The 13,989-nt window shown below is 35.2% G+C and overlaps 1 protein-coding gene across 5 annotated transcripts in view; it reads left to right on the forward strand.

Annotated features, from left to right (window-relative positions):
* The window catches only part of ARAP2 (ArfGAP with RhoGAP domain, ankyrin repeat and PH domain 2), a 209,698-nt gene that overhangs the window by 114,880 nt on the left and 80,829 nt on the right, over positions 1 to 13,989 (forward strand). For all 5 annotated transcript variants that reach the window (XM_047855319.1, XM_047855320.1, XM_047855318.1 and 2 more), the window contains exons 16-19: positions 733 to 877; positions 2,918 to 3,020; positions 3,682 to 3,880; positions 4,067 to 4,130. In XM_047855319.1, coding sequence (XP_047711275.1) covers positions 733 to 877; positions 2,918 to 3,020; positions 3,682 to 3,880; positions 4,067 to 4,130 — 511 coding nt within the window. The remainder of the gene's footprint in view (positions 1 to 732; positions 878 to 2,917; positions 3,021 to 3,681; positions 3,881 to 4,066; positions 4,131 to 13,989) is intronic.

Consider the following 13,989-nt stretch of genomic DNA (forward strand, 5'->3'; position numbering starts at 1 on the left):
ATTCCGTAGTAAGCAGAGTGTGTAACATTTATCTCTGATCACATTCCTGTGCTGAAACCATTTCAGTGGAACACCATGAGCTACACAATCAAAGCTCAGCAAACTTCTCTGAAAAGAATCAGATAGTAAATTATTTAAGCTTTGCAAGCCAGATGATCTTTGCTGCAACTCAGCTCTGCCCTTGTAGTGGGAAAACAGCCACAGACAATCTATAAGTGAGTAGATGTGGCTGTATTTTAATAAAACTTTATTTATTAAAAACATGTGATGGTGTGGATTTGGCCTGCAGGCCATAATGTGAAGACCCCTTACAATTTGATTTTTAAATTCCCTAACCAAGGTACTGCAGGTTATGGCTCCTTTATTCTTTTGCATACCTACCTAACATCAACCACAGTCTTACTTTTTACACTGCATTTTTTCCTCTGAATACTCTGTGTAGACATCAGTCCTTGCTGTTTCCGAGTTGTTTGCAGCAATCTCTTTATGGATCTGTCTGCTTTTCTGGTCATCAATGTCACAGTTATTTTTGTCTTGTACATTCCTTGTTACTAGATTGTAAATTTTCTGAGAGCAGAGAAAGTGACAACTGTATATCCCATGCAGCACTAGCATACTCTTTACACAAAATAGGAAATCAGTAAATGTATTTGAATCCAATTGTTATTTAAACCATGTGTTTTATAAAAACTAGGATTATGGCATAACTCAATTTATCATTTAAATTCCTAGAGACAAATAAAAAGTGGTGTGTTTTGGAAGGAGGCTTCTTGAGTTACTATGAAAATGATAAGTCTACCACACCTAATGGCACCATTAACATCAGTGAAGTTATCTGCCTGGCTGTCCACAAAGAGGACTTCTATTTAAATACCGGGTAGGTTTACTATTAAACAGGTAGGTGATGAAGAGTAGTTTCTGATAGTTATCATACCAGATAATAAGAGTTTTGTTATTTGAATTCTTCATTTGCTTCTCGTAAAAGGGTTTAATGGTTTCTTGAAGCTTAATCATTTTACAGCTTCCAAAAGTTCCTTAGGGAATTTGCTAAAAAGTAGAAAAATTAAAATATTATACTAGGTACTATGAAAGGCTAATGTATTTGCATCTAACCTTAAATAAATTTATGGCATTCCATTCTAGAACATGTAGTCCTAAATGTTTATCATTTACTCATTATTTAAAATCAAGGACTAATGGCATAATTTATGCATTCATTTAGTGTATTATCATTCAAATAGGTGACAAAGGAAAATAGTGATGACTTATTCACATTAAAATAAAAAACTAAATTTATTTAAGATCATATTGAAATACCATATTTCTTGAAGATTTACTTTAGCTTTTAATGGTTTCAAAAACATAGCAATTAAAACAGTAAGCATTATTTATTTAATATATTTGACCCAATGAATGGTTTAATAGATTTTTTTGTAAGGACTTTTAAAAACAAGCTATCTAAGATACTTAGTGTGAAATTTACATTTTTTGATGTAATTAGTGAAAAACTAAATACTAAAATCTGGCTAAGCTAGTTATATAGAAACATAGTATTTTAATATAAATTTTATGAGAATGGGAAGAGATTTGTAAAGCTTTGTTATTTACATAAAATTACACATAAGATAGTATCATCATATGATGACCAGTATATACTAGTTGAGGTGACTATTGTTTTCTAGTAAATCTAATTTGATTTTTGTAAAGAAAACTGATTATTAGTTGATTTTGTTTTAACCTTGACATTGCTTTTTTCTAAATGAATAATTAACTTAGTGTGGCTTACTATGAAATATTAAATGCATTCTAGTATTCAGATACCTAAGTAGTAAATAAAACAATTTAAAATATTATTACTTTATGTCAGCATATAATCATATTCAAAATGAAAACAGGCTTGATAGAATGTTCTTGGTACAAGCAGACATGCAGGAGAAACTATCTACAATGAGATAAGGTTAAAAAATAATTATTGCAGTCATATTCTGAGTGTCCTTGAACAGCATTTTCTAGAGTTTGAACTCTAATTTAGATGGGGAGGAGCTACATAATTTTGCATTTGAGGAAGAAAGCTGGCTGAAATGGTAAGGGAGAGATGGGAGGTAGATCACAATTACTGAGACTTTACATAGAGAAAGAGAGCATTAAAAAGAAAAAAAAATGGGTTTGAGAGAATCTCATGATGGAACTAATGAGATTCACTGTCTCTCTTTGTGAAGAGCTGCTGTTAGGAAGAAATTAAACCCCAAGATTTTGAATTTGTTGATAAAATAGATGGCCTCGAAATTGAAACATGAGGAAAACACAACCGTTTTGGGGTAGAAAAAGAGGAAGAAGGAAGAGAACTTTGATATAGGGTATTTTGAAGTTTTCTTAGGTAACAGCAACGATGTACCTAACATGTTCCAGGAAATAGTTGGAGTTATGGACGGATCCCAGGGAGAATTCAGGACCTGGGATGTTACTGTAATTTTAGCTACAGTAGGGAGATACAGTTTTGTGATAAGATGAGATGATGGGAGGAAAATTTGTTAAGACAAGAAGAGGACTAATTAGAGAACTGTTTGGACAGTGTTTGCTTTAAATAGAGTAACCCAAGATGGCCTGGTCTGAGAGGGAAGAGGAAACCAAAGAGAGCCAGAGCCCTTTGCCACATGGGTCAAAACTGATAAGTGTATATATAGGGCATTAACAAAGCCATGCAGTAGGGTGATTAATTGGAAGACTATTCCTTTTGTTTGATCCAGTGTATTCCATTTATTTGAATGAATTAAAGTGTAAATCATTGGGAAAAGATGATATATTTCAAAGCATTATCCGATTTTCAAAGGGAATTTAATTAAAACCTTGACTTTTGTGTTGTTTCCATAAGAACCAAAAGTAAACAGTGATATCTTTTTATTCATGTGTGCTATAGGCCCATCTTTACCTTTGAGATCTATTTACCCTCAGAACGTGCATTTTTATTTGGAGCAGAAACATCTCAAGCTCAAAGAAAATGGACAGAGGCAATAGCCAAGGTATTGCATATTTATCCCAAGTCCGGAAGATTCTTAATTTGGAGTTTCTGGTTGAGCTTCAGAGGTCCAGTAAAATTTTATACAAGATTCTGGGAAAAATGACCATATTTCATTAATTTTTCAAAGGTTATAGTCAAAAGAGATTAAGAGCTTCCTTCCTAGAGCCTTAAGCAGAGAAAAAAATAATGTAGGACCTTGGAGAAATCATTCTTTGAATTAAGGCCATATTGTGATGATTAAGATCTTTTCACTATTATAAAGTCATTTCTGTGTATGTCTCTTTATAGGTAAATATGTTATTCATGGTATACACAAAGGGGAAAGGAACAGATTCAGCCAAAGATACAAATGGAGACAAACATTGTTGAAGGTCGACGTTTTGAAAAATGCCACAAATCAGTATAGAGAATGTCTTCCTATTTCAGTTCTGTATATATCAAAAAAAAAGTGGTTTAAGATGCTGCCATTTGAAAATGCATTATAGCTGTTCAGTTGTAAGACTGATAGAAAGTTTAAATAATTGTTTTGAAATTTGGATTACTTCTAAATTTTTAGGGTAGAAAAACTATTTTTGTTTTCCTGCCTTCCCTCAAATCTGTCGGTAGGGAAGGGATTTCCTATTTTCACTGTCTTTATTACTTTTCTGTATTTGTTTTAACAGCATTTTGTTCCCTTTGTTGCTGAAAACTTAACAGAAGCTGACTATGATTTGATTGGTCAACTCTACTACAAAGACTGCCATACCCTGGATCAGTGGAGAAAAGGCTGGTTTTCTATGGACAAATCTAGTTTGCGTTTTTGCCTTCCAATGCAAGAAGTTCAGGAATATAGAATGCACTTAAGAAGACTGCAAGAGCTAAGTAAGATTTTTTTTCCTCTCTCATCTTATATTTTGGATGCAATTCTTTATTGCATATGATAATAGTAGCATCATAAAATTATGCCTTACTTCCAAACATAACTAAGTACTATTAATAATTGTGTCTTTATGGGTACTTAGCGTCTTGTTCTAAATCATATATTCATGCTTTTCTCTCTCCCTACAGCAATCAGCACAGTGGTTCAAAATGGGGAAAAAATAGATGTCTTGCTCTTGGTAGAAAAAGGGAGGTAAGTGCATTTTTGCTTTTTACTCTTTATTACAGTTTTTCAGGATGTTTTGGTTATCTTCTTTGAAGGAGAACCCATTATTTTATAGCCTTTTGGAAGTTGTCTGAAGTATGTGTATGTCTGTGTGTGTGTGTGTGTGTGTGTGTGTGTGTGCGCGCATGTGTGCTCATACACGCACTCTTGAGTAGAAAGAATATACTAATAAAGCTTGCATATTTTTGTATTATGACAAAATCGGTATGATCAATCATTTTAGTTTTTTATAGACTTAGATTCTTTTGGGACATTCACATTTAAATATTGGGAAGCATCTTGGAAGTTGTAAATATGTTTTCAGTATAGGTATATGATGAATATGTATAATATCCTGAATTATCTATGCATGTGAGTCATGCACAAATAAAACTCGATTTCTTGAATGTATTCACTTCAACAACAAATACTAAGCACCTACTGTGTATCAGGGACTGTTCTAAGTACTGGGGTTACAGTGCTGAGTAAAATGATTTTTATGCTCTCACGGAGCATGTATACTAGTGGTAGGAACAGAATGTGAGCAGACAAAAAAATAATTACATAGTATCATGTGCATCAATTTTAAACACTTGAAGAGAAATAAGGTAAGGAGAGAGCCTGACAGGACAGTATTCTGTTTTAGATAAGGTGGTGAGAGATGTGCATGAAGCAAAGAAGCAGACCATTCAGCAGCCAGAAGAGAGTGTTCCTGGGATGTTTTGAAGAGCCTACATGTCTTAACATGTTCATGGTCTGCAAGCAAGCTGCTGTTGGCTGGGAGATTTGAATGAATGAGATGGTAGAAAGAAATTATTTCAAAAGAGAAAAAGAGTTACTTAAGAGATCTCCCTGGGCTGGATCATAGAGGGCCATACAGGTCATAATATGTGTAAAAATTTGAATTTCATTCTGAGCATGATGGGAAGCTGCTCATTTGGAGAGCTGGGATGTAGAATGATCTGATACGGATGTTTAAAGGTCTTCTCTGACTCCGGGGGAACAAGCTTTTGGGGGACAAAAGTAGAAGTGATTATCCATTTAGGTGCTGCTTCAGAGGCCAGACAAGAGATGACTGACATAATAAGACAGTGTTGAGGAGTGGTTGGAGCCATTGGGAAGGCAGAGGCCAGAGAGTTTGTTCATGGATCAGGTGAGTGGGGTCAAGGATGACCCCAAGTTTTTGGCCTGAGCAAGTACCTGAATGATGATGATGTTTTTTTCAGATAACAGATATAGGAGATTAGAGTTAGGATATTAATGTCAGTTTAGGGTAGTAGGTTGAGAATTTGGTTTTGAAAATGGTGACATTGACTTTAATAGCAAAGTGGGGCTGGTGAGTGGGCATGTGGATATATAAGTCTGGAATTAAGCGTAGAGGTTGCAGCTGGAGGTAGAAGTTTGAGAGTCACTGGCCAAGGAACTGGATGGATTCACCTAGACAAAGAGTAGAGACAGAGGCGAGATTTGAGGATGAAGCCCCAGGGACTCCAATAATTAGAGGGTAGGAAGAGGAGGATGATCCAGAAAAAGAGCCTAGGAAGGAACAGGTAGGGTCATATCACAATTAGGTATAGTCTCTTCAACAAACTTTTTTTTTTTTTTTCTAACCATTTGCTCTAAAATCCCTTAGTTATACTGGGGCATCTGGGTGACTCAGTCGGGTAAGCTTCTGACTTCTGCTCAGGTCACGATCTCACGGTTTGTGAGTTCGAGCCCCACGTCAGGCTCTGTGGTGACAGCTCAGAGCCTGGAGCCTGCTTTACATTCTGTGTCTCCCTCTCTCTCTTTGCTCCTCTCCTCCCCCACTTGTGTTCCATCTCTGTCTGTCTGTCTCTCTCTGTCTCTGTCTCTGTCTCTCTCTCTCAGAAATGAATAAATATTTGAAAAAATTAAAATCCCTAATTACACTGATGCGGTATTTTTAGCTCTACCAGAGTACAAGATAATTTGCAGAAACATCCATAATGTAAAAATATAGCTGAATTAGCCTTCCCTCTGGTTATTTTCTTTGTTGGTGACATGAATAATGACTTTCAACAGTTGTCTGAACCTGTCTTCAGTTTCATGTGAGGACATTAACAGCTTTAGACAACAAGCATATTGCTGATTAGATATTAATGTCAGAAGGTGTTTTTTTAGTTTATAGGCATAATTAGTATTTTGTGTTTTTACTTGTTTCTTTCTGGGATTATAAGTGTTCATGATACTTAAGATTCTGATTTTTGGTACCAGATGATGGTTTTGCTATATTAACAGAGTACTGTTAACTATATATTCACCAATAATAATGAGGTAGTATTATGTATATGTGGTATGATATCATTGAAGCACTGGCATAATGCAGTTTTTACAATCATCTATTCATATTTATGGAATGCCAACTGCCTCTTACCTTTGTGGCAAAGGAAAAAAGTGGTCAGCAATACAGATTTGGAGTCTGAACTCCCAGAACTTATGTTTTTAAACAAATAAACAGCAACTTATAGTTGAATTTATTGTATTTATCATTTACATTATTAGGATACTATAGCCAAGGTTTTTTGTTTTTGTTTTTGTTTTTGTTTTTTACCATTTTCAGGCTAAGGGGGATTTGACCAGACACAGAGGTTTTAATTAAATGTTGCAAACATGGATTAAAATGTAGCAAAAAGGTTTTAGACTTGTTCAATTTGATGAATTTTTATTTAGTGCTTATTACATGCAGTGCAAGTGCATTCCCTTATGAATACAAAATAGGGGAGCCAGAAGACTGAACGTTTTATTATTTTGTAACATCTTGACCTTTCCACTGGACTCCATGAATCAGGAGGCGAACTCAGATACACTCTGAGTTCATAGAATAGTTGAAAACTAATGGAATTGCAAAATAATGGTTAAAGCTGCTTAATTGTGTTTCTTATAATGATTTCAAAATTTTTATCTACGTGAGTTATTAACAAAGTACATTGCAAGCATTTTTACTAAAGTGGAGAACAAAGAGTATGACAAGAGTAGGAGAAATACAGGGACAAATCTGTAACCAACTTATTTTCCTTAAGTCTCTTTGAACAACTGCCATACAAAATGTACCATTTGGAAACAACTATATTTATCGCATGCTTACATCCTGCTTTTTCTTGCTTTTCCTGTTTTCTCTAAATCAATAATATTCTGACAAGAACCAGAACACAATGATGAGAATGTATAGAACTCACTGTGTAACAGGCACTATTTTAAGCACTTGTAACAGCCTTACAGTGCCTATATGATATTGAGGAGAATAATCTCTGAGTTCAAAAATAAAGCTGCCAGTTATTTCACCAGCAAAAATGGATTTATTTAGGAATAAAGAATTGCAAGTAGGGACAAGTGAGCTACAATGAAAGCATTGGGAAGTCCAGAGAAAAAAAGAAAAGGAGTAATCTTTTATAGAGGCAAATGGGGACTTGGGGGGCTTTTATAAACAAAAAGCCTTTAGACTAAACTGGTAGTTTATAGTGACTTTTCATTGGCTGAGGTTTGACGGTCTCTCGTTGGCTGGGCAGTTGCTGTGGAGGAGAAAACCTTTCTTCCTCCTGCTGGAGTAGTAAAGATTGAAGTAGAATGGACTCGCAAGATTCCTTTCCTGTTGGGTCTGCAATTAATTGACTGACTAGTGTCTGTAAATGAGAGCTCTCCTTTTTTCCTTCCTGACTCCATTCTAAACAGGGTTTTCTTTTATTTTCACAAATCCATTTTGAAATCGAGTTGAGGTCAGTTTGTAGCTTAACAACCTAAAGATTTTTTGTTTTGTTTTGTTTTGTTTTGTTTTGTTTTTAAAACAAGTATTGTTTAATTTACCACACCAAATTGTTCTTAAGAATTAAGTCAACAAATGTAACAAGAGCCTGGATAAACAATATAAGTTACCAGAATTTAAAATTTCGACATTTCATTAGAAAAATTAAATTACTTTGTTAGAAAATATTTTGTTAAGGGGCGCCTGGGTGGCTCAGTCTGTTGTGTGTCCGACTTCGGCTCAGGTCATGATCTTGCGGTCTGTGAGTTCGAGCCCCGCATCAGGCTCTGCGCTGACAGCCTAGAGCCTGGAGCCTGCTTCGCATTCTGTCTCCCTCTCTCTCTGCCCCTCCCCCACTCATGCTCTGTCTCTCTCAGTCAAAAATAAATAAAACATTAAAAAAAAATATTTTGTTAGGAAAATATGTGTGTGTAGGTATGTGTGTGTGTGTGTGTATGTGTGTATATATATAGATCCATGTAATTCTTACCTAATTAGAGAGCTACAAGAAGGGAGGTCAAAAGTTTGAGTCATGAAGAATCAGCCTGGGTAGAGTACCTGGGTGGATCAGTGGGTTAAGCATCTGACTCTTGGTGTCTCACATCATGATCTTATGGTTCGTGGGATTGAGCCCCATGTTGGGCTCTGTGTTGATAGCTTAGAGCCTGCTTGGGATTCTCCCTTTCCCCCTTTCTGTCCTTCTCCCATGCACATTTGCATGTGCACACGCTCTCTCTCTGTTTCTCTGTCTCTCAAAAAAAAAAAAAAAATAAGCAAACTTAAAAAAAAAAAAAAAAAAAGAATCAGCCTGGGAGATTGTGAGTGCACTAGATTAAGAACTCTGACAGAACATGGAGAATGCAGATGCACCAGGCCGTGCACCTTGTGTGGGCAAAGTAGGCTGTCATATTTATATATCTGTTTATTTATATGTACATGTACACATATGTGTATGTATATATGTGTACGTATTTACCTTTGTATATGTTATGTAAATAAAATTGACTTCAAATAGGGAATAATGGCAAAAGAGCAGGTTTGAGAGGGAGCTTGGGAAATAATGAGTTTGATTTTAGACGTGTTGAACATGAGTTGCCTATAAACATTCTAAGGACAAAGTGCTAGGAGGAAGTTGTATTTATGGATCTGATATTCATATACAGGTTAATGGAGAAAATAGATTTTTGAAGTTACCTATATATATATAGAAGGAAGAAGAGGAAGTCAGTTAGAGTCTATAGAGTGAGTCTTTAGAGAAGTAGTGTGTTAGAGCCATGATGAATGCACATGATTTTAGTGGCTGGTTGATTGTCAGGGTGGAGTAGCTGCCTTGGGATTTTAATCTAGTTTATCCAGAGGGTGAGGCAAGAAACCAAGAGAGGTGTCATAAAACCCAGGAAGAGACAGTATTTCAAAAGGGCAGAAATAGTCAAAACTGTTAGGTGTTGCCTGAGGAGGGCAGATACTTCACTGGATAATTGATGTGGAGTCCATCTGGTGACTTTGAAGAGAGAAAGAGTGATAAAGCAGAAACTGGATTAGGTTAACTTTGGGAATTGAGTAACTTGGAACAGCTGGTGAGGAGTTTGGTGAGGATGTGTGGAGGTTAATAGGATTATCGAGGTAGAAGGGATTTGTCCCAGAAAGGGAATATGTGTGCAGTTTGTTTTTTAGATGGTTTGAACTTGTGCAAGTTTAAATTCTGATGGGAAAGAGATGCAAAAAGGGAGATATTGAAGATATAAGAGAAAGGACAAGAAGAAAGCAAGGTCCCTTGATTGTAACAGGAAGAAAAGAGAAACTGATGGATGGTTTTGGATGCCAGTAACTTTCTAGATCTTTTGGGTAGAATGTTGAGAAAGGTATCCATCTGATGGTTTTCATTGCTTTTTGACCTGGTAGATAAGGATGACTGCTGAGCTTTTGGCCTGGGTGACTTTAGGAATGGTTGTATCATTTACCAAGATGGAGAATATGTGCTCCTCTCCCAGTATTCAAACAAGGCTAGTTAATTATAGATGTGATTGCTTAAGAGCTGTTTTAATACCATGTCAAAAGAAGGGGATTTCATTGCACTGCCCTCTTTTTCATCTCTTTTTTGATCTATTAGTCTGTTGGGAAATAATGACTGTAAGCTAAAGTAGATTGTTAAACTCGTCAATGACAGATAAAATTGTGGCTTTAGGAAGTAAAACAACTCTCAATTATTCATATTGATGGCACATAGAGATAGGGTGAATAATTGAAAGAGAGAGAAACCAACTCTAAGTTTAACTTTTTGTTTTGTTTTGCTAGTAATATCTTGCAAGTCGTAAATAAATTTAATAAATAAATTTCACATCTTTCCCCTATCCTTGTCTACCTTTGATTAAAGTGCCAAAATATATTAATATTTCTTAAAGAGAGGAGGAGAAAGAACCCCCTGAATTGGAAAAGTTCATAAATTAATAATCATCTACTGAATATAATCAGTATTTAGATACATATTTTAATCTTCACGGTGACTTTATGTACATAGCATGAGTGTCTTTATACAGAAAAATATTGCAATAATAATTTGCACACACACAGCATTTTTGCTCTAAAAATCTCTAAACAGAAGGTGTTCCAGATGGTGTCACTTTAATGTGTATTCTTTGTATACTTTAAAAATTGTTATTTTGGAAAATAAAGCTTTCTTGATTGCACTTAAGGGTTTCTGGCCTGCTATTTGGTGATATTATGGGGACTTAGACTCTGCTTTTCTTTTATGCCTTAGTCAGAATTTCTTTTTGTGAAAAAAAAATTATGTTTTTGAATGTCTATTGTTAGTGAGTGTTCTGGACCATGAGGTCAGAAGGCATTTTCCTGGACAGTAGGTTATATATATATCCACTTTAACTGGAATGTTCAAAACATCCTTTTCTTAAAATGTGAAAACTGTTTCTGCACATTAGCCTGCACTTTTGCGTATGTTTTTCTGATGAATAAGCCATTCTGTTGATGATTTTCACTTTATATAGCTACATGCCCATTTGTCAAAGACACCTATTATTAAGCTTTTACTGAAAGGTTGTTGGTTATAATGAATACCTTATGAATAACTCAGATATGTTATCAGAAACAAAAGGCTGACATGTTTCTTTGTTTTTGGTTTAGTTTGTTTGTTTAGATTTCTTGGTTGACCTATAGTAAAGCATAATGCACTTGATGGCTCCCAAGCCTGACTGCATTCAGTTTTTAATGTAAATTCCTGACATAAAGAAGGTAACCCTGGAGAATAAACACTTCATCAATACATTCCACAATTATGGAACAGATTACTTTTCTCATTTTCAGAGATTAACACTCTGAGTTTTAGATTCTTATTTCATATCAATTTATTACATATGATGTTTTTTTCCCTCCTTGAATTGTATTTTGCAGCAGCTGATATGTTAGCAATACTCTGGAGGGTGAATTATCTTAAAGTGGTTTCTAAATTGTGCATGTAATTGCAAATTAAATAGTAGCCGATTGCCCACAATATCAGCTTGACTGCTTTTGTAACTTACTGAGGATTTAATTCCTACAGATAGTTTAATCTGAATGTTGCCAAGACAAACAAGAGATTCTATTCCCTCACCGCCCCCACAGGTTTTGCAAAAAGAAAGAAACTATTCAAATTTGTATTATGAAGTTATTTTTTTAAATAGAATTACAATAAAGGGAATGCATGACTGTTTAACACAAGCTAGATTTTAAAGTATATATTATTTGCTTCAAAAGTTTCTTTTACTCAGTTTAAAGCACCTTCCATATACTAGATAAGGTTAATGAACAAGTGAATGTGGTAATATCTGAAAAGGTACCAAAGAATGAGAAGATTGCTGCTCAAGAAATGTGGGCATGGTAACAATTTTTTTTTTTTTAAGAGAAGTATATTTAACTAGATTTAGACTACGTAGGACTTCAGTAGGAAAAAATGAGGGGGCTAAGACACTAAGGTATTCTAAGTGGTGGAAACAGTAAGTTCAGAGGAATATGGCTAGGGAAGAATTTCAGTGCAAGTTGGTCTTGACCTTGAGTTCCTGAGGAGGAAGTGTGAACCCATAAACTCAGAAAGATAGATTGATACCATCTTAGTATTATCAGCTAAATGTGATTAATAACTTGGCTTGTTCTGGAAAGGATTGCATGTTCTTTACAAGGATACAGAAGATGTATTTTTTTTTTAAGATACTTTAAAACTTAAAAAAATACTATTGTTAAAAGTGTGAATTTTGATTTATTCTGCCGCCAGTGGAACACCATTAAAAGTTTTAAGCAGACTTGAAACAAGGCTGTTTCTCCCATTCCTTTAGGTGATGCCTTATAGTGTACAGAGATGAGATTGAAAAACTGGAGCTTTTGCTTTTCCTAGGGAATTAGATGCTTTGACACATTTTACTGAACTGTTGGCTTCAAAAGAAACAAGATATTTAGAATAATGTTTCTTCCTGCATTATTTTTGTGACAGTCTCTTTATCTGCAGATTTTCTTAGCAATTGTTTGCTTGCTTCTCACTAAACTTCTGTCCTTAATGCAGCTTACTCCTATTTGAAGGTTGGGGGAAAAATACTGTATCTCCACAAATTAAAATGAGAGAGATTTATGGACGCAATGACTAAATAAAATTGCCAGACTCCCCTTTCTGTCTACGAGGAAATATGGAATGGGACATGCCCTCCCATTTCAAACAACCAGAAAACTGGGTGACATATATGAAACTATTTTCAAATGTTGGGACAATAAGCATTCCGGGATTGTGATTATGGAGAGAAGGGAAACAAACAAAGTAAGATTTAAGGTCACCTTGTCTTTTTTTTTTTTTTTTTTTTTTAACCTGTAGGCACTTTTCAGTCTATTCACTCTGCCCAGGAATGGGCAGACCAAAACAGAACGTGGTGTTTTTGCTACATTAGAAAGGTAGAGAGGGAGGGGAGTTTAGGAAATCTGTAGTAGCTAAAATTTTCCAGAGATAGTATCAGAACAGAGGAACATATGGGAAAAAAAAAAAAAAAGTTTTGGAAATCCTCATAGAAGTTTCCTTCCAGCTTTGGCTCAGTACTAATCTGGGTATTTGTACGGTGAGGTTCCCAGAGGCTAGGCAGAAACCGCTCCTATGGTACTATGAATTGAACAATTCCCAGAACTTAGACCACAGTGGAGTATGTTCACATTCTGTCCAGCTAGGTTAGACCTCATTAAACACACATGGCATTGGCAAAGACCTCAAAAAGGTAACACCATAGAATTAAGGTTAATAGGTTAAAGTTAGATTTATTTTTTACCTTATTACTAAGATTAAAAATAGATCTGCAAAGCATCAGGTTCTCCACAAGTAGTTTAGTCGCCAGGGGTCAAACAGGCAAATGATACCAAAATAAACATCAACATTCTGTAAAAGAAGACTACAGTCCTGATACTCAGCACTCATAATGTCTAGTGTATGATTAAAATTGCTTGTGTTGCCAAAAAGCTGCAAATCAATTGATAGGAACAGACCCAGAAGTGAGAAAGATAATGGAATTAGCAAAGACTGTAGATAGTGATTATTAAATATTATAAATATATTCAGAGATGCAAAGGAAAACAAACATAATGAAGAAAAATGGGTAATTAAAAAAGAAGCAAATGGATTATCCTTCTAAAGCTGAAGGATACGCTATCTGAAAAGAAAATTTCACTGGATCAGCTTAATGCACGAGTAGGTTCTACATAAAAAAAAGATTGATGACCTTGAAAGCATGACAGTAGAAACTATCAACACTTAAGCACAGAGAGGAAAAAGACTAAATAAAATCAACAGAATCTCCATGACCAGTGGGGCAATATCAAGCAGTCTCATGTAAATGTACTTAGAATCCCAAAACTAGAGAAGGGAAAGAAGTTAAAAAATCTTTGTAGAATTATGGGCAAATATATGAATTTGATAAAAACTATGAGCCGTATATGTCCTACGACCAGCATACCTCAAGCATGATAGAGACGATCCAACCACATCAAGAGATACAACATAATTAAATTTCTGAAAACCATTGTCAGGAAAAAAAATCAAGTGCTGAGAGGTCAAGAGGCTTCAAAAGA

The sequence above is a fragment of the Prionailurus viverrinus genome, chromosome B1 (genome assembly GCF_022837055.1).
Source record: "Prionailurus viverrinus isolate Anna chromosome B1, UM_Priviv_1.0, whole genome shotgun sequence".
NCBI classification, from domain to species: Eukaryota; Metazoa; Chordata; class Mammalia; order Carnivora; family Felidae; genus Prionailurus; species Prionailurus viverrinus.